Source organism: Belonocnema kinseyi, chromosome 1 (genome assembly GCF_010883055.1).
Source record: "Belonocnema kinseyi isolate 2016_QV_RU_SX_M_011 chromosome 1, B_treatae_v1, whole genome shotgun sequence".
In the NCBI taxonomy this organism is placed as follows: Eukaryota; Metazoa; Arthropoda; class Insecta; order Hymenoptera; family Cynipidae; genus Belonocnema; species Belonocnema kinseyi.
The window spans coordinates 44,323,398-44,345,915 of NC_046657.1; the positions used below are offsets into that span (position 1 = coordinate 44,323,398).

At 24.8% G+C, this 22,518-nt stretch overlaps 1 protein-coding gene across 2 annotated transcripts in view; it reads right to left on the reverse strand.

The window, feature by feature from the left end:
* Positions 1 to 22,518, reverse strand: part of LOC117175463 (TBC1 domain family member 9) — an 80,708-nt gene that overhangs the window by 52,312 nt on the left and 5,878 nt on the right. The window contains exons 2-9 of one of the 2 annotated variants that reach the window (XM_033365179.1): positions 20,934 to 21,100; positions 20,631 to 20,801; positions 20,441 to 20,537; positions 17,186 to 17,375; positions 11,309 to 11,385; positions 10,863 to 10,919; positions 9,487 to 9,691; positions 4,473 to 4,672 (exon numbers count right to left, since the gene is read on the reverse strand). In XM_033365179.1, the coding sequence (XP_033221070.1) occupies positions 4,473 to 4,672; positions 9,487 to 9,691; positions 10,863 to 10,919; positions 11,309 to 11,385; positions 17,186 to 17,375; positions 20,441 to 20,537; positions 20,631 to 20,801; positions 20,934 to 21,100 (1,164 nt within the window). Of the gene's footprint in view, positions 1 to 4,472; positions 4,673 to 9,486; positions 9,692 to 10,862; positions 10,920 to 11,308; positions 11,386 to 17,185; positions 17,376 to 20,440; positions 20,538 to 20,630; positions 20,805 to 20,933; positions 21,101 to 22,518 lie in introns of both variants that reach the window. The other variant, XM_033365172.1, reaches the window with a different exon arrangement.

Consider the following 22,518-nt stretch of genomic DNA (forward strand, 5'->3'; position numbering starts at 1 on the left):
ACCAAATTATTAAATTTTCTGCCAAAAAGATACCTTTTAACAAAATTTAGTAATTTTTAACAATATGGATTAAATTTGAATCAAATAGTTCAATTTTCAACTAAAAAGGATAATTTTTGTATCAAAACTAGAATAGTTAAATTTTTAATTAAAACAATTAATTTTGGGTGACAAAATAAAAAACAATTTTCAACGAAACAGTGACATTTTCAAGTAGAAATTAATTTTTAACTAAAATGAAGAATTTTCAATCATATAGTTAAATTTTCAACTTAAATAATGAATCTTTAACTGAAATATTTAAATTTTCAATTCAAAATTAATTCTGAACAAAAAAAAAAATAAATAAAAAAAGTATATATCGAAAAATTCTGACTTTTAAAAAATTGCCAGTTTTCAAAATAAATTCCCTAAGAACAAAATCAACTTTAAAAAAAAATTCCCTGACTATTGACATATTTTTTTTCGCTATTGTTGAATTTTCAAGTCAAGCAGACGAATTCTCAACAAATTAGATAAATTTTCATTTAGAAAATATACTTTTCCGCGAAATTGTTAAGTTTTCAACAAAGTGGATTAGTTTTTAAACAAATAGTTTAATTTTAAACAACAAAAAAAGAGTAATTTTGTATCAAAAATAGAACCTACTGAAACTTTTTATTTAAAAAATTAATTTTTTACGGGAAAAAAACAATTATTCAAAAAAAACGTTTAAATTTTCAATCGGAGATGAATTTTCAACCGACTTAAAAAAAATTCACTGAATCTGAAAAAAAATCGGACTTTAAAAAAAATGGCCGGATTTTGAAACAAATTTCCTGACTAAGTATTGAAATATTTTTCTATAAATGATGGTGTAGTTTAATTTTTTATTGAGTATAATTAATTTTCAACAAATTACAATTTGAATGAAAAATTAATTTTTTACAAAAAAAAAAATTTTTAACAATATCTGCTTTTGAAAATTTCCAAAACTGACTATTGACAATTTTTTTAAGTTTATTTGCTAATGTTGAGTTTTCAAGGCAAAAAAATAAAAGTTGATGAATTTTTTAAACCAAAGAGAAGAATTTTCTACAAAACAGTTTTGAATTTTCAAGGCAAAAATACTCATTTTCACCGAGAAATGTAATTTTTAATTTTTAAACCAAAACGGATTTAAATTTGAAATAAAAAACAGTTAAATATAACCGAAAATGATGATTTTTAAAGAAAATACTAAAATTCTCAACTAGAACAGATTAATTTTCGACCTGTACATACAAAAAAAGACAAATTGTAAAAAAAAACACAAATTTTCTACTAAATAGTTTAATTTTAAACCAAAAGGATTAATTTTCTATTAGAAAAGACAAATTTTGTAACAAATCATATTTATTTTCATTAAAAAATTTTGAACAATGATTGTGATGTTTATCTAAATTTTATTTAATTAATTTTTAGTCAGAAGAATTAATTTTCAATTTAAATAAATTACGTACTTATTCAATTTCTTTCGATTAATTTTTAAATTTAAAAATATATAAATTTTTAACCATAAATAGTGTAGTACAATTTTTATTGATACGATATATATTCAATTAAAAAAAAAAAACAATTTTCTATGAAATGGATAAATTTTTTTACTGAATAGTTGAATTTTCAATTAAGAAGTTTAATTTTCTACCAGAAAAACAACTTTTTTTAAACAAAATATATCAATTTGAAACGAAAAATAATCTAACAGAAAGACGAATTTTCAACAAATGACATAAATTTTCATTTAAATATTTTGAACAATGAATGTGATGTTAATACAAATTTTATTTAACTAATTTTTAGTTTATATATTTTTCGATTTCAAAATTTTTGAACTAAAGAGTTGAACTTTGAAACTGAAAAATATTATTTTTTAATCAGAAATGGTGCAGCTGCATTTTTTATTTAGTATAATTAATTTTCAATTCAAAAAAAAAGAAATTAAGGTACAACAAATTACATAAATTTTCGAAAAAAAAAGTTGAATACTCCAACAAATTATTAAAATTTTCTACCAAAAAGTTTAATTGTCTACCAAGAAAGACGAATTTTCAATAAATTTGATAAATTTTCAACTAAATATGTAAATTTTCTAACAAAAAGATTAATTTTCAATAAATTACATACATTTTCGACAAAAAAGTTAAATTTCCTACCAAATTGATAAATTTTCTACCCAGAACTTTAATTTTCTACCAAATTGTTAAGTTTTCTATTAAAAAAATTTAATTTTCTACTAAAAAAATACATTTCAACAAAATTGAGTAATTTTCAACAAATTGGATTAGTTTTTATCCAAATAGTTCAATTTTGAACTAAAAATGATAATTCGGTATCAAAGATTGAATAATTAAATTCTCCGTTAAAAAAAAATTTTACGACAAACAAAATTTCTTTAACGAAACATTTACATTTTCAAGCAGAAATTAATTTTTAACTAAAATGAAGAATTTTCAATCATATAGTTGAATTTTCAACTAATAGTGAATTTTTAACAAAAAAAGAAAAAACTAATTTTTAACAAAATCTACTTTTTATACAAAATATAGCCAAAAAAAAATAACGAATTCTCAAAAAATTAGATGGATTTTCAACCAAAAAAGATACTTTTCTACAAATTTGAGACGTTTGCAACAAAGTGGATTAGTTTTTAACCAAATAGTTTATTTTTAAACTTGAAAACATCAATTTTGTATCAAAAATAGAACACAGTTATATTTTTTATTTAAAAAATTAACTTTTTATGAAAACGACAAACAAATTTTCAACAAAACCGTTCAATTTTCAAGTAGAGATGAATTTTTAACTTAAATGAAGAATTTTGAACTATAAACATAGTTGGATTTTCAACTAAAATGATCAATCTTTAACATAAAAATATTGCCTGATTTTTTTTTAAATCCATAAATTTAAAAGGAATTTCCTGATTCTAAAAAAAATCCGGCCTTAAAAAAAATTTTCCCTAGCTTTAAAAAGAAATTCCTTTTTTTAAATATTATATTATAAAATTAATATAATTTATATTTTAAGTAGTATTTAATTATTATTATAATTATTATATTATACTATAAAAATAAATTTTTTTAAAATTATTTTTAATGAAAGACATGATTTTCCTAGAAAATACATTAATTTTCAACAATATAGTGAAATTTACAGTTAAAAAAGTAATTTTTAACTAAAAAATTGAAATTTAATCTAAAATTATAAATTTTTAACCAACAAAAAAACAGTTACGTTTTAGTTCAAGCGAAAAATAAGAATTTTCGAAAAAAAAACAGAATTTTCAACAAAAAAAGTTTAATTTTCAGTTTAAAAAAATAATGTAATTAGAAAAATTAGTTTCTAAGAAAGTAGTTTTACCCAGGAGTTGAATTTTCAATCCAAAAAGACGAATTTTTTATAACAAATTTAATAGTTCATATTTTAACAAAAAGGATTTTAATTTTTTTTTAAATTTAATTTATGACAGAAAGATGAATTTTAACCACAAAAACTTAAATTTTTAACCAAATAGTTAAATTTTCTACAAAACAATTGTTCTTTTAATCGAATTTTTAACTAAAATTATGCATCTTCAAACAAGAAAATAAACTTTTAAGAAAGTAGATGAACTTTTAACCAAGGCATTGAATTTTCAATAAAACAAGCAGAATTTTTAACGAAAAATATAATAGTTGATATTTTAACAAGAAATATTCCTATTAAAACAAAAAACTAACGAAGATCAATTTTTAACAAAAAAGTTAAGTTTTTGTTCCAAGTCAAAGATAAGAATTTTCTACGAAACAGTTGAATTTTCAGTCCAAAAATATGAATTTTCAATAAAATAGTTAAATTTTGAGATAAAAAAAAAATGTTAGCAAAAAAACAGGAATTTTCTACTAAAATTATGAATCTTGAGTCAAAAAAATGACTTTTAAAAAATAGATTAATTTTCAATAACGAAGTTGACTTTTGAACCAATTTTTAACCAAAAAATTGATTTACTATAAAAAAGGCAAATTTTTAACAAAATAGTTGAATTTTCAAAAAAACAAAATTAAGTTTAAACCAAATAATAAATTTTCCATCACGCAAATTAAAAATGTTAAATATATGAATTATTAAATTTAAATTTTTTGATTCTTTTTAAATTAAAAAAATTTTTAAAACCTTCAACCAAAAAAGTTGGATTTTCTTATAGAATCCTCTTAATTCAGTTTTCATTTAATTGTTAGTGAAAAAAACGAGAAAAATTGATAAATGAAAAGCAATTTTTATCATTTATAGACTAAACAATAAAACTTTAAAAAAACATTAAAGTTTTTTTTTATTTTTTAGTACTCAGAAAATCCTATTAAACTATTTTGCAACTATTTTTAAAAACTTGTGATACTATCTTGCACTATTTTTTATCTCTAAAGTGAATCCGAGGCTTGAAATATCGTAGAAGACGAGTTTTTGTAACTTACGGCAGACTTTGCTTTGCCAACAATTCCTTGATTTTCGTCATCACAAAGTCTCGGTCGTGAATTTGAGAAAAGAGAAACGAGGTGTTGCCTGTCGTGACTAATATCGACTTGACAACAGACGTATTCGATGACTGATTATCAGCCGGTTCCGCTCGTTTCACATCTCGCAGTGGAACAACCACACTTACTTCTTGCTTTACCTGTTCATAAATAAATAAAAACTCGCAATAAAAACATTAAACAATCAGAAATATTCGCAAAAGTAGTATAGCAGAGCTATACTACTATTTCGCGCCAAGTTACCAACAGTCGGTATAGAGGGTTTCTACTCAAAACCTGGAAAAAAAATCCCTGACAATTCACGAGTTAATTATAAATAATTTTTTTCTCAGTTTTTTTTTAAATTTATTTGAAAAAATAACATTGATTTAATTAATATGTTTAATTTATAAAGGTGTGAAATAAAAAATACTAAGAAAAAAATGATTTCTTGCATTTGTCCCAGAAATCCACGAATTTGAATAATAATTAAAAGAAATGTTTAGTTTATCTTTCTACACTTCAAATTCAGTTAAGGTTTCAGATTAAAAAGTTATCGACCAGCCAAGATCACAGTGGAAAAACCACACTTCTTGCTTTACCTGTTGATAAATAAATAAAAACTCGCAATAAAAACATTAAACAATCAGAAATATTCGCAAAAGTAGCATAGCAGAGCTATACTACTATTTCGCGCCAAGTTACCGACAGTCGGTATAGAGGGTTTCTACTCAAAACCTGGAAAAAAAATCCCTGACAATTCACGAGTTAATTATAAATTTTTTTTTCTTCATTTTTTGTAAAATTCATTTGAAAAAATAACATTGATTTAATTAATATGTTTAATTTATAAAGGTGTGAAATAAGAAATACTAAGAAAAAAATGATTTCTTGCATGTGTCCCAGAAGTCCACGAATTTGAATAATAATTAAAAGAAATGTTTAATTTATCTTTCTACACTTCAAATTCAGTTAAATTTTGAGATTAAAAAGTTATTAATCACCCAAGATCGCAGTAGAACTACTATTACTATACTACTATTTTGTCGGTATAGAGGATTTCTATTCAAAACCTGAAAATAATCCTCCGACAATTCACGAGTTAATTATAAAGAATGTTTTTTTTTTGTCAATCTTTTTATATATTTAACTGTGCAACAATAGTACTATCATTATGTCAAATTAAATAACTTTTTTTTTTAATTTGAAAAAATAACTTTGGTTAAATTAATATGTTTAATTTAGAAAGGTTTGAAATTATAAATACTTATAGAATAATGATCTCTTGCATTTGTCCCAAAATTCCACGAATTTCAATAATAATTAAAAGAAGTTTTTAGTTTATCTTTCTATACTCTGAATTCAGTTAAATTTTCAGATCAAAAAGTTATTTATAACCCAAAATCGCAGTGGAACAACCACACTTACCTCTTGCTTTGCCTGTTCATAAATAAATAAAAACTCGAAATAACAAAAGTTAAATAATCAGAAATATTCGCAAAAGTATTATAGCAAAGCTATACTACCATTTCGCGCCAAGTTACCGACAATCGGTATAAAGGGTTTCTACTAAAAACCTGGACAAAAATTCCCTTACAATTTACGAGTTAAAATAATAATTAAAAAAAATTTTTAGTTCGTCTTTTTATACTTATTCTTAACCCGAAAAGATTAATTCACAATTCAAAATATATTGGTTGATATTAAAAAAAAAAATCTTAATTACAAATAGAGCAGTGAAATTCAACAAAAAATGCGCAGTTTCAACGGAAAAATATTTTCCATTTGAGAGAGAAAATTTATTAATCAAACTGTTATATTTTTAAGCAAAAAATGAATTTCCAACCGAGAAGATTAATTTTCTACCAAAAAGAATGCATTTTGAACAAAAAATTGAAAAGTTAAATTTTTGTTTTAAAAATTATTTATCAGCAAGGATAAAAGGAATTTTTAACTAATATAATAAATCTTCAACAGATATAGTTAAATTTTAAATAAAATACATAAATCTTCAACTAAAGAAGACGAATTTTCAACCAAAAATTGAATGGTTAAATTTTCAGTTAAAAAAATTAATTTTCAACCCAAAAAATAAACGAATTTTCAACAAAATAGTTAGTTTCAATTGGAATAATAAAATTTTGAATACAAAAACTAATTTTATACCATAAAGAATGAGTTTTCAACCAAAAATTAAATAGTTAAATACTCTGTTAAATTTTTTTCAACAAAAAGGTTAAATTTTCAACCACAGTGATAATTTTTTAATTAAAATGATAAAACTTTAAACCAAAAAATTAAATATTTACATTTTTTGTTGAATTTTCAACAAAAAATATAAATGTTCAGCGAAGAAAAATTATTTTTATCCAATTGCTTGAATTTTGAACTAAGAAATGTCAGTTTTGAATCAAAAATAAAATAGTTAAATTTTTAGTTGAAAAAATACGATTTTTCAACAAAATAAATTAACTTTTAACACACTTCTTTAATTTTCAATTAAAGAAGAATAAAAAAATAAAATAATAGAACAAAAATAATAAAATAATAAATAATTTTAAAAAACTAAAAAAAAAAAATAAAAGAATTTTCAAACTAAAATCGAAGTTGAATTTTATAGTTTAAAAAATTAATTTTCAACACAGCTGATGAATTTTCAACTAAAATAATGAATCTTCAACAGGATTAGTTGAATTTTTAACCAAAAAAAAATATTAACTTTAATTGCAAAAGATGAATTGTTAACCAAAACTGAAATAATTAAGTTTTAAGTTAAGAAAATCAATGCTCAACCAAAAAATACAATTTTTTACCAAAATAAATTACTTGTCATCCATATAGTTAAATTTTCAATTAAAAAAAAAAAGAATTCTTGAACAAGAAGATAAATTTCCTAGAAAAAAAGAGAATTTTTCAACAAAATAGACGAACTTTTAACGAAATAGTTGAATTTTAAACTAAAAAATATCAATTTTCCCCAAATAATTGTATTTTAAACTAAACAAAAATTGTAACCAAATACTTGAATTTTTAGTTAAAAAAATTAATGTTTCTAAAGTCGTTTTTTCAACAAAATCCATGAATTTTCAACTAAAAGACCAATTTTGTAACAAATATTTGAATTTTCAATTAACAAAGATAAATTTTCAATAAAAAAAATAGCTAAGTTTTTAGTTGAAAAATTAATTTTTAACAAAACTAAGAAATTTTCATCTATAATGATAAATCTTTTACCAAAAAATTCTATTTTTTAAAGAAATACTTGAATTTTCAACTAAGATAGATCTATTTTCTACCATAAATAAAATAGTTATATTTTTAGTTAAAAAATTTATTTCTAACCAAACTGATTAATTTTCAACCAGAAAATTAATGTTATAATAAAAAAGAGGATTTTTAATCAAAATACATGATTTTTCAACTAAAAAATATCAATTTTCCACCAAATGGCTGAATTTAAAATTAAAAAATAAAAATGAATACCAAAAAAGACGATTTTTCAACAAAATACATCAATTTTCCACTAAAAAAGGCCAATTTTTAAATTTTTTAAATAAGAAAAATCAATTTTCAATCAAAAGCAAATAGTTAAATTTTCAGATAAAAAAAATAATTTTCAACCAAACTGTTGAATTTTCATCTGTAATGATAAATCTTTAACTGGAAGACTTGAATTTTGAATCAAAAATATGAATTTTCTACCAGAAAAATTAATTTTTTACCAAAAAATACGATTTAGAAAAATAAAATAAATCATCAACTAAAAAAGATTAATTTTCAACAAAATAGTTGAATTTTGAATTAAAAAAGATCGATTTTGAACCAAAAAGATGGATTTTAAAATAAAATGATGAATATTTGAATTTTCCATCCAAAATATGAATTTTCAGCCAAGAAAATAATTTTTTTTTCACTAAAAAATACGATTTTTCAACAAAAACTTGAATAATTAAATTTTCAGTCAAAAAATAAATACTCAACCAAAGAAATAAGTTTTTAATTAATATTATGGAATATGTAACTGGTATAATAGTTAAATTTTGAAATGAAAACAAAAAAGTAATTTTCAACCGAAAAAGAAACAAATTTTCAACATAACAGTTAAGTTTTCAAAGAAAAAAATAATTTTCTATTTAAAAAATCGATTTTTTAACACACTATGTGTATTTTTAACATTATAGTCTAATTTTCTCTTTTAAAAGACCAATTTTCATTCAAACAATTAAATTTTCAGTTGAAGAAATTAATTTTCGACCAAACTGATGAATTTCGAAGTAAAATTATGAATCTTCAACTAAAATATTTGAGATTTTTATAAAAAAGAGAAATTTTCAATCAGAGAAATTTTCTTTTCAAAGAGAAATCTATTTTTTGTAAAAAAATTGTAATACAAAAAAAGCATTTAAAAAATTTACAATTGAAAAATAGACTTCTAAATGATCTTATATTTCGGCTCATTAGAGACAAAAATAAAAATTGAAAAATGAGGGAGAAAATAAATTTTCAACCAAAAATTGAATAGTTCAATTTTCTTTTAAAAATCTATTTTTTTCGAAAAAAAAACAACATATTTTCAACAAAACAGTTAAATTTTCTAGCCGAATAGTTAAATTTTTCGATAGAAAAATTAACTTTCAACAAAGCCGTTACCCTATGACTGTAGATAAAGTGGAAATTACTTTATTCAATTGACCAAAATTATTTAAATATTTTAAACAATGAAAACTTGAATTTTACTGCGATCAGAAGTAAATTCCCGGTTTTCTTCTCGAAAAAAATTCCCTGAAATTAAAAAAAAATCCAGACTTTCCAGAAGAGTAGACACCCTGGCATTACTGACGGTCGGTAATGCAGATTCCGGCTAGATTATCCTTTTACCATCGGTCGGTATCTCAGAATGGAACAGAACCTTAAGCTATACTACTTTTTGTGCTGTTACAAATAAATTAAAAAGCCAAACAGGCCTCTCACTTACTCGACTTTCAAAACAAAGATAGTTTTGGGACAAGAAAATTTTTCCCCAAATGTGTTTCTTGTTGTATGGTGTCCATAAAGTGGCGTCGACACAACCGTCCAATTTTTCATTGCCGGGTAACCTGAATTGTAATCTGTAAGCTTCAGAATGTGCTCTTGCGTCGAGGTCGCGCTTCAGAAATGATGGTTTTTTTGGCACATTTTTGCTGTCAAATGCAAAAAAAAATTGATTGTCATTATCTAGAGCATAAATGTGCGTTTCCAAAGAAATTGTCGTTTTATCCTGCTTTTATGAAATATTTTTCGCGAGTTTATTATAAATAATGTTTTTTTTTCATATTTACAAGAAATTTGGATTTATAATTCTTTTTTCAGTTTCTAAAGATTCAATTGATAATATAAAGCTTTGAGGAATTATATCATGCAATATTCTTAAATATATTAACATTATCGATTAATTAAATACTTACATAATATGAAAAACGCAATTAATCATTTCTTGTTTTTGCCTCTAAAGTCCATGAATTTTAATAAGTTTTTATTTTATCTTTTTATACTCGGAATTCAGTATTTGGGTAAAATTAACGTGGATAATATATTAAATTTATTTTATACTGTTTCGAATTTCTAACTTTTCAAGTAAAAATATTGCATTTTCAACAAAATAAATAAATTTGTAACAAAGTCGTTGAATTTTTAACTGGGAAAGATTAACTTTTTACCAAACAAAAAAGGTTCATTTCAAACCAGAAGAAAACAAATTTTCAATTAAATACGTGAATTTTCAGCCAAAAAACAATCAATTTTCAGCAGAAAATTGAATGGTTAAATTTACAACAAAATGAATTAATTTTCAACCAGATTTTTGATTTTTTTTACCAAAAGCAACCAATTTTCTACAAATTTTTCAACAAACTACTTGCATTTTCAACGAAAAATAGAATAGTTACTTTTCCAGTTAAAAAATATTCTCAAATCAGGAAAAAATCAAAGTTTTAACAAAATACATAAATTTCCAAACAAACATAGAATTAGTTAAATTTTCAGTTAAAAAAAAATTAATTACAACTAGACAAAAGCGAATTTTCAACAAAATAGTTAAATAAAATATTCTTAAGATACTTTTAAAAATGAAGACTCATTGTAATTCAATTTTATATAGCAATTATTTTTTAAAAAAGCACGCTTTCAACGAAAATTTCCTGACTTAAAAAAAAACCCTGACATTCCCAGGATTTTTCAGATATAAAAAAATCCTCTAAGAATTTCAGGTATCACCTATCATTTTCACAATTTTTTTTTGCAGAAAATGACACTTTCGTAGAAACGCCCATATGCTTAATAATTTAAATATTCTAATTTCCAGATTAAAAATACCTCAACTTATTCAAAAGATCTCTATCTTGATTGAAGCCACTCTTTTCATCAATGAGCCTGAAAAATATTCCACACTGTATCTTTGTTAATTAATTTAATTATTAATAATTCTAAATAGTAGGGCAGAGGAGCGTTCTCGATACAAATTCCTACCTTACCGACATCGAGAATGTTCCACAGCTGAAATGGGTTGTATCCGTACTAAACACGCGAAAAGCTTAATTGAGATAATAAATAACCTTGAAGTTGTTTACGTGAATTCATCTCTCAAAATTGCGCAATATCAATCTGTGATGTCATCGGAACCTTTCGAGAGTGTTCTAGAAACTTAGCACAGACACGAACCACTTCAGCTCTAGAATATTCTCGATGTCGGTAAGGTAGGAATTTCTATCTAGAACACTCTCTCCCTATCGGCTCGAAATAAAAGAGTCAGTTGTTCTTACCGCTTCATAGCGATATTTGTCAGTTGCTCCATTAAAGAATACGTCTCGGACTTGTGTAAAAACATGGAAAAGTAGTGCTGAAAAAAATTGATAACCTGGAAAATAGGCGATATAAACAGGGCAATTTTGGAAAGAGCAAGTATTTTTTGTTTGGAAAAATCTTTCCTTTCATACAAACTATATTCTTTGACTCTAAAGAAAGGATTCCTGAAAGTATTTACATTTAAATAATAATAAAAAGACTTGTGGCAGTTGTGACTCATGGTTATGAGTAGTATACCTGGGAGAGTTCTCTCATTTACCGACAAACGATAATGGTTCTTCTCCGTGCTAATATGCCGTCAGTCGGTAATGTAGATCCCTATCTGGCTGAAATTAATAAAACGTTATACCTTATCGTCGGTCGGTAATGTGGCTTCCATAATCAAGAGTGGGAGCAAAGGAATAGTTAAAAAAAAATTTTCAACACTTAAATAACGACAAGTTTCCAACAGAGAGATTAAATTCCAACTAAAATAATGAATATTTAACTGAAATACTTAAATGTTAAGTTAAAAAAGAAATTCTAAACCAACAAAAATGTTTTCAACAAAATAGTTGAATTTTAAATCAATGAGATGGATTTTCAACTAAAATGACGAATTTCTAAATAAATAGTTTTATTTTCAACTAGAAAAGATAATTTTTTAAAAGAAAATGGAATAGTTACATTTTTCATTGAAAAAATAATTTTTTAGAAAAAAAAATTCAACAAAATGAAGGATTTTCAACAAAAAACATGAATTTTTAACCAAGAAGATTAATTTTTTTTTCCCATAAAGATGAATTTTCTAATAAAAAAAAACTTTTTTATCAAAAATGGAATAGTTACGTTTTTCTAATATAAAAATTAAGCTTTTATAAAGAAACAACAATTTTAAAAATAAATAGTTACATTTTCAAGCAAAAAGATTAATTTTCAACTAAAATAAAGCATTTCTAACCAAATAGTTTTATTTTAAACTAAACAAGATCATTTTTTTTTTGTAGAAAATGAAATGGTTAAATTTTCAATTTAAAAAATAATTTTTTAGAAAAAAAATTTCAAGAAAATGAAGGATTTTCAACCAGAAACATACATTTTTAACCAAGTTCAATTTTTTACCGAAAAAGATGAATTTTCAAACCACAAAAAAAAAATTATTCATTAAAAATTAAATAGTTACATTTTTAATTTTAAAAATTAACTTTTTGCACACAAAAAGGCGATTTTTCAACGAAATAGTTACATTTTCAAGTAAAGAGATTAATTTTTAACTCAAAGAATTTTCAACCAAACAGTTTTATTTACAACGAAAAAAGATAATTTTTTAATAGAAAATGAAATATTTATATTTTTTTATTTAAAAAAAAGAATTGTTTAGAAAAAAAATTCAACAAAATCATTGAATTTTCAAGCAGAGGCAAATTTTTAAAACTAAAATGAACGATATTCAATCTAAAACATAAATTTTTAACCAATGAAATTAATGTTCTACCGAAAAATATGAATTTTCAACAAAATACATGAAATAAAAAAAAAATTATTTTCTTTATCAAAAATGGAAGGTAGATTTTTAATTTGAAAAATAAATTTTTTACTCCAAAAAAAAAAAGAAAAACAGTTTTTCAATAAAATTGTAAAATCTTCAAGCACAGAAATGAAGAATTTCCAACCAAATAGATTCATTTCCAAACTAAAAACCATAAAATTTTAATCAAAAATGGAAGTTATATTTTTAATTAACAAAATTAATTTTTATTTAAAAAAAACCAAACAACTTTTCAACAAAACTGTAAAATTTCCAAGCAAAGAAATAAATTTCCAACTAAAATGAAGAATTTCTAAACAAATATTTTTATTTTCAACTAGAAAAGTTCATTTTTTCATTTTTTCAAAAGTTAAAAAAAGAAAATTTCAACAAAATCATTGAATTTACAAGGAAAATATATGAATTTTCAATCAAATGGTGGAATTTTAAGTTAAATATGATATATTTTTAATCAAAAATGGAATAGTACAATTTTGCATTTGAACAATTAATTTTGAAATCAAAAAACGAATTTTCAACCATATAGATACATTAGAAACTAAAAAAGAGAACATATTAACCAATAAAGGAATGTGTAGTCATACTTTTAATTTAAAAAAAAATTATTTAAAAAAAAAGAATTTGGAACAGGACATATAATTTTTAACGAAATTAATATATTTCTACACAGAAAATTAATTTTTAACAGAGTAGTTGAATTTTTTACCCAAAAAGACGAATTTTTAACAAAATACTGCCCTTTTAACTAAATAGTTGAACTATCAACTAAAAAAGATAATTTTTCAATAAATAATGCAAACATTAAATGTTCAATTATTAAAAATTGAATTTTCAACTCAAAAAAAAAATAATTTGTAACAAACAATCCATTTTCTAGTAAAATAAAGTTTAAACCGAAAATTGAATTGGAAATTAAAAAATATATAATTAAATTTTTAAACAAAGAAATTAATTTTCTGCCAAAACAGTTGAATTTTCAATCCTAAAGAGGAGTTTTTAACAAAGCAGTGAAATTTTTAACCAAAAAAAGATCATTGTTTTTTTTTAATGTTTTTATTTTCTAAAAATTCGATTGATTTTCCATCAAATAGATAAAATTTTAACCAGAATCATGAATTTTCAACGAAGAGGATTAATTCACTACCAAAAGAGACGATTTTTCAATAAGATAGATGAATTTTCAAACTAAAAAAGATAAAGCAACTAAAAATAGAATATTTAAATTTCCAGTTGAAAAATTAATTGAAAAAAATGGATTTCATACAATAAAGTTTAATTTTAAAGTAAATAAATTAACTTTCTACTAAAATCGTTACATTTTCAATTTAAAAAACATGAATATTCTACTAAAAAATATTAATTTTTTATTCAAGAGAGTTACTCTGGACTATAAGTGGATTACGTCCGATTTCAAGTGGATTAAAAAAGTATTACTGTGGATTACAAGTGTATTAATCTATATTAAAAGTAAATTACACTGTATTATAAAGTGGATTACGTCCGATTCCAAGTGGATTACTCTGAAATACTGTAGATTTAATGTGTATTACTGTAGAGTACAAGCGGATTACTCCGATTTAGAAGTGGATTACTGTGGATTACAAGTGGATTACCTTCGATTTTAAGTGAATTAAAAAGTATGAATGTGGATTAGAAGTGTATGAATCCATATTAAAAGTGGATTACTCTGTATTAGGGTGGAGTACAAGTGTATAACATGCGTATTACTCTGGATTAATCTATATTAAAAGTAAATTGATCTGTATTATAAGTGGATTAAGTCTGATTCCAAGTGGATTGCTCTGGATTACCGTGGATTACAAGTGTATGACTGTAGATTACAAGTGAATTAATCCGTTTAAAAGTGGCTTACTCTGGATTATATGCGCATTAAGTCCGATTTCAAGTCGATTAATCCATCATAAAAATGGATTACTCTGGATTATGGTGGATTGCCCCGATTACAAGTAGATTACGAATGGTTCACTCTGAGTTAAAAGTGGGTTACGGTGAAGTTCAAGTAGATTAAGGTGGATTAAAAATGGAATAATGTGAATAACAAGTAGACTAATCCACATTAAAAGTGGATTTCTTCCGATTTTAAGTGGATAGAAAGCATATTACTGTGGATTAAAAGTGAAATAATCCATATTAAAAGTGGATTACCTTGGATTACAAGTGGATTACGTCCGATTTCAAGTGGATTATTCCATAATAAAAGTGTATTGTCCTGGATTGAAAGTGGATTACTCCCGATTACAAGTGGATTTAAAAGTAGATTACTATGGATTTAGATGGAGTACAAGTGGATTAGATGTATGTTACTCTTGATTAATCCACCTTAAAAGTGGATTGCTCTGGATTACAAGTGGATTATTCTATATGAAATGTGGATTACTCTGTATTAAGGTGAAGTACAAGTGGATTATATGTGTATTACTATATATGAATCTATATTGAAAGTGGATTACTCTGGATTGCAAGTGGATTGCTCTGGATTATAAGTGGATTGCGCAAAATTACAAGTGGATTATCCTAGATTAAAAGTGTATTAATCTGTCTTACTCAGACTGAGTTTTGCCCGATTCCACGTGGATTACTCTGGATTACAAGTAAATTACCAGTGTTTTCGTGGATTAATTCATATTAAAAGTGGATTAATCTAGATTATAAGTGAATTCAGTCTGATTTCAAGTAGATTTAAAGCGTATTAATGTGAATTACAAGCGCATTAATCCACCTGAAACTGGATAACCCTGGATTAATGTGAATTACAAGCGTATTACTCTGGATTAATTTATATTAAAATTGCATTACTTTGTATTACGGTGGACTACAAGTGGATTACTCTGGATTATAAGTAGATAAAGTTCCATTCCAAGTGGACTACTCTCGATTACGGTGGATTAAAAGTGTTTTTTTTTTTGGACTAATTTATATTAAAAGTGGATTAGACTAGATCATAAGTGGATTTCGTTCTACTTCAAGTGTATGAAAAGCGTATTACTGTGGATTGCAAGTGGATTAATCCATATTAAAGTGGATAACACTAGATTAAGTTGGAGTACAAGTGGATTACATGTGTATTATTCTAGATTAATCCACCGTAAAAGTGGATACCTCTGGATTATGAGTGGCTTACTCCAGATCACAAGTGAATAAATCCATTTTACAAGTGGATTACTCTGGATTAAAAGTGGATTACTCTGGATTTAAAGTGGATTAAAAGCGTATTACTGTTGATTACAAGTGGATTGTTCCGCATTTAAGTGGATAACTTTGGATTAAAGTGGAGTAAAAGGGGATTACATGTGTATTAATCTGGATTAATTTATATTAAAAGTGGATTACTGTGGATTACAAGTATATAACTGTAAATTACAAGTGGATTCATATATATTAAAAGTGGATTACCATGTATTATGAGTGGATTACGTCCGATTTCAAGTGGATTATTCCATATTAAAAGTGTATTACCCTGGTTTAAAAGCGTATTACTGTTGATTACAAGAGGATTAATCCAGTTTAGAGTGGATAACTCTGGATTAAGGTGGAGTACAAGTGGATTAAATGTGTATTACTCTAGATTATACCACCTTAGAAGTGGATAACTCTGAATTATGGGTGGAGTACTCCCGATTACAAGCGGATGTATCCATTTTAAAAGTGGATTACCCTGGATTACTGTGGATTACAAGTGAATTATTCTGGATTAAAGGTGGATTACTCCCAATTACAAGTGGTTCGTCCTAAGTTACAAGTGGATTACAGTGAGGTACAAGTGGATTACGAGTGGATTAGAGTGTGTTACAAGTTGGATACTGTGAATAACAAGTAGATTAATCCACCTTAAAAGTGGATTACCCTGGATTATAAGTGTATTTCTCCCGATTTCAAGTGGATTACAGGCATATTACTGTGGAGTACAAGTGGAATAATCCATGTCAAAAGTGGATTACTCTGGATTATGGGTGGAGTACAAATTGATTACATGTGTATTGCGATTGGAGTACTGTGAATAACAAGTAGATTAATCCATCTTAAAAGTGGATTACTCTGGATTATAAGTGGATTTCTCCCGATTTCAAGTGGATTAATCCATCTGGAAAGTGGATTACTCTGTCATACTTGGACTAATACTAATTCCTTCAGATTAAAAGTGACTTACCGTGGATTAAAGATGGAATACTCTGAATCACGAGTGGATTATGTTAATTTTTATCTGAACTATACTGATGTATCTAAATTTAAAATGGATTTAGCTCGCCTAAATAAATATATTTCTTAATTTCTATATTGAAATTACCTCTTTGGAGTCTCGGGTTGCTACGCGAATACTGTCTGGAAACAAGAGAGAATTAGTCTTGTCCAGCTCCATAATGTCGGCCCATCTTACAATTAATTTCGTTTCCTTCGACAAAATGTATGCGTAGAAACACATGTGATTTACAGACAAATAGAGCCATCCTTGTCTGGGTAAACGCGATTTCCAGTAACTACAAATAAACACCTTCATTAATATATCAAATCTCTACAAAAATTCAACAATTTTTAGTTAAAAACAATTCAGGGTCTCTACTCAAACTCTGGACAAAAAATTCCCTCACAATTACAACCTTTTCTAGGATTCTCTAGATTTTTTGCAGACATTATTTATGGTAGTATTTTTTGCAAACAATCCACGCGGATCATTCATATTATTTCTCGAGTTTATTATAAATTTTCTAGAAATTTAATTAAAATTTAAAAAGCTTTGACAATTCCTGTGCAGAATTCCAAAAAATAGAAACATAGAAGCCAAAGACCAAATTTGGACAACCACCATAAAATGTTCCTATTAAAATTTGACAAAAGATAACCGTTTGTTCTTAAAAAATAAAAGAACAAAATTTCAAGCATCGTGGTTTTGTTGCTGTTCCTATCTGCTCGAATATTTTTCATGTTTTGATATTATTCTTTTTTTGCGCTGATAAGGCTGTTTTATAAGTGCCGAAAAGCCGGTGATTATTTTTTTGTAAATGTTTTATTTTTTATTGTGATTAGATAACAATAAAAATAAACAAGACGAAAGAAATAAGAAAGAGGAGTAAGGGGATTTGTTTGGTTACCTTATTTTTCTTTTCTTTTTTCAATATCTCATCAACGTCGCACAATTAAATAAATAAATAATTCTATAAACATAATTAATTTTTTTTACTTTTCTCTAAAGCAGGGTATATAGCGTTAGTAGTATAGCTATGGCGCTACTGGGCCACTTACCGACCAATGATAATTATCTGCTGTCGGTAACTTAACACAGAACGGAACCTTGCCCGGTCGGTAATTGATTCAGTAACGTCATAGCTATACTACCAGAATTTCTTTTTTAAAAATTCAGGACTCTTCCACATTTTTCAGAATAAAAAAATGTTCCGGGAAGCTTTTTTTTAGAGTGAAAAAATATTTTTCACGAAAGATGGCAGAAATTGTAGATTTAATGGAAAGAAGACAAAGTGTCATGTGCGAATTTTCTCATAAAAAGTTGATTTTATTGTAAAAAATCGGTTAATTTTCTGCTGCTAATATAAATAAAATAAAATAAATTTAAATTTAAAATTGATTTGTTTATGAAAATAAAAAATGGAATTTGTACAATAAAAGATGAATTTTCATTTCAAAAGGACGACTTTTGAATAAACTAATTTAATTTTCAACTAAATAAATAAAGTAGATTTTCAATTTGAAAAAATACGATTTTTTAGGTAAAATACATGATATTTCAAATAAAAAGTTCAATCTTGAAAAAATATATATTTTCACAAAAAAAATGTGTTTAAAATAACAGTTAAATTTAAGAAAAAAACAGTTGAATTTTAGATGAATGAATTTGAGTTTTCAACAAAATATTTTAGATTTTAACAAAATACTACAATTTTCTGCCAAAAAGATAAAATAAAAAAAATCATTGTTAATTTTCGAATACAATAAAAAAAATGGATCTCAGCAAAATAATTAAATTTCCAACAAAATATTTCATGTTTTAACCAAACACTTGAATTTGCAACCAACAAAAATTAATTTTTAAACAAGACGACGAATTTTCAACCAGGATGATTAATTTTTTAAAAAGTAAAGAACATTAATTTAACAAAATACATACATTTTTAAATAAATAGTTGAATTTTCGATTATAAAACATTGATTTTTAACAAAATAGTTAAATTTTCAACCAAATACTTACATTTTCAACTAAAAAATATAAATTCGTAACCAAATATTTGAATTTTTTTACTTAGAAACATAAATTGGCACACAACAAAAAAATAAATATTTAAGCATCCCTAAAAAAAATTAATTAAAAAAAAACAGTTGAGTTTTGGACGAAAAATTTGACTTTTCAACCAAATATTTTAGATTTTAACAGAATACTAAGATTTTCTGCCAAAAAGATAAATTCAAAACAAAAAATATCATTGTTGATTTTGCCATAAAAAAACTATTATCAACAAAATAATTAATAGTTTAACCAAATACTTGCATGTTCAACTAAAAAAGATAAATTTATAACCAAATATTTGAATTTTTTACTTAAAAAGATAAATTTGCAACGAAAAATGAAATATTTAAATTTCCCTTAAAAAAAAATTAATTTGACAAAAAAAAACGAAATTTCAGCAGTAAAATAATTAACTTCTCAGCCATATCAGTCTTTTCAACTAAAAAACTGAATTTTGAATCACAAATTCAATAGTTATATATTCAATGAAACTAATTAATTTCTAATAGAGAATGATTTAGCAATTAAAATAATAAAGTATTCAAATGTAGTAGTTAAATTTACAGATAAAAAATAATTTTTTACTAATAAAACTAAATTTTTAAAAATAATTACATTTTTAATTCCCTGATTATAAAAAAAATCTATGATTTTGAAGAAAATTTCTTGCTTTTAAAAAAAAATTGTCTGACATTAAAAAATTTCCCTTATATTAAAAGAAATTCCCTGACTTTAAAAAAATTCCAACTTCAAAAAAAATTGAATGACTTTAAAAATATTTTCCTGACTTCAAAAGACATTCTCTAACTTTAAAAAAAATCTTCGTCTTTAAAAGAAGCTTACAATCACAAAAAAAAATTTCCTGGTTTTAAAAGAAATTTTCTGACTATAAAAAAAAATCAGTCACTTTGAAGAAAATTCCTTGACTTTAAAACAAAATTGCCTAAATTAAAAAAAGTTTCCTTAATTTAAAATAAATTCCCTGGCTAAAAAAATTCTGACTTTAAAAAAAATTGCCTAAGTTTAAAAAAAGAAATTCAGACTTTTAAAAAAATTGCCTGATTTTAAAACATTCTCTGACTAAAAAAAATCCAACATAAAAAAAATGAAGTGATTTACAAAACATTCCTTGGCAGTAAAATATATTCCCTGATTAAAAAAATCTTTAAATACAAAAAAAAACTGCCCGATTTTAAAAGAAATTCCCTGACTAAGAAAAAATCCGACTTAAAAAAAAAATGTACAGACAACTCCAGGTTTTTTCCGGTTTTCCAGATGAGTAGACACTCTTAATAAAATACTGACCTGCATGAATAATAATTAACAAGTTTGTCATCTACAGGAAGATTAAAGAGTTGGCGAAATTTAAAAGACACAGTTTTAAAAGCTTGCGGATCTTCTTCTGCAATAAAAAGAAAAGAAAAAACGTAATTGCAGCAACGTTTTTCTTTTGAAAAATAAATTAAATATCCCAGATATTTCAAAAAATCATTACCATCCGCAAATTGATTATCCGGCACGTTGTTTGCTATAACCGATTGAATTTTTGTACATACAAAGTTTGTTACATCTTCCTCATTTTCAAAAGATTTCAAAGTATCCAATAAATTCTCGTTGAGCCATTTCCAGTCTTTTAAAATCTCCTCATGTGTTAAAGAACATGCCACTACTAAAATACATAAATATGTTTATTTTTCATTTTATTTATTACGTTTTTTTCATTGAATTTTATAAACAGAATTTCGGAAAATACAAAAAAAAAAATGTCTTTGATTAGTGTGAATTGAATGAAAATTACCCCAATATACTTCAGAGGTTGGGGTTTGGTGCAAAATTCTGAATGGTGGTGGTTTTGTGTCAAAAACACTATCCAAAGTTCCCACCAAAATAGAGGTGAGTCCTTTCGTTTTTCCATGACCCTTACGTCGTTGCAAAACGAAATATATACTTTCTTGTTCCGTTATCCTGCAGGGAGCAAAATTATAATAATTTTCAACTTAAAAATTAAAAAGATATGAAGTTTTAACCAAACAGGAAAATTTTTTACCAAAAAAAGATACGTTTTCAACCAAATATTTGAATTTCGAACTAAAAATGATAAATTGTCAAGCAAAAATGGAATACTTGAATTTTCAGTTAAAACAAATAATTTTACACACATGAAATAATAAATGTACAAAAGTGATGAATTTTCAAAACAAAAATATTAATATTCAACTGGAATATATCAATGTTAAACTAAAAGAATAATTTTCAACCTAAAAGATGATTTTTTTAACAAAATACATGAATTTTTAACAACAAAATTGAATTTTCAATTGAAAAAGATACATTTTTAACCTAATAATGGAATTTTCAACTAAAAAAGATCACTTTACAACCAAGAATTGAATAATTAAATGTTCAATTTAAACAATTAATTTCGAATAAAAAAATAATTTTGCAATTAAAATAATAAAGTATTCAAGTGTATTAGTTAAATTGTACAATAAAAAAAAGAATCTCAAAAAAATAATTAAATTCCAACATAATAGTTAATATTTTAACCGAATACTTGAATTTGCAACCTACTAAAATTAATTTTTAAACAAGACGATAAATTTTTTACCAAGTAAAAGACATTAACTTAACAAAATACATTTATGTATGTATGTATGTATTTAATCTCTCCCTTTTACGGGTTTGAGGGCCTCCGCTCCCTGTACATATATTTACAATTCCATCCTTAGTCTAACTTAACTATTACTTATATTCTACTCTTTCGCATTACGTAGGATAAACAATAGTAACAGTAGTGATATTAATTCCTAAAATGAGCGAGCTTCTAGGACTTCCGTTTCCTCTTACCATAAAAAAAATGCATTTTCCACGATATTGAAAACAATTTTCTTTTTTTACTGTCCCTTTTTAGGATCACCCGTTTGGCTCTGCCCTACTCCCTTGCTTTCCCTTACTTCATGCAATTTCTTCATCCGCATCACTCCCTGTCCACTACCATCCAAGATCCATCTTACACACTCATCCACACTCAACTGTCCCTCTTCCTCTCATGTACATCTCTCTAATACATGTGTCCATGACTCCATTTCGTATCCACATACACTGCATAAATTCTCCTCTTCATTCATCCAATATCTGCATGCTCTCACTCCTTCTCCCATTCTGAACCGTACAACCCTACTCCATTTTTCTTCCTTTTTTATTTTTTGCAGATATTCTGGTTCCGTCAACCCTTCGACCATCATATACCATCTATTGTACCTCGAATCGATAATCTTTGACCATCTCTCTTCTCCTTGTTTAACCAATAGCTCTAACTCTATGTCCTGCCACTCCATAACCCCTTCTCGAATATTACACACCCTTCTCATTTTTCTCCTTTC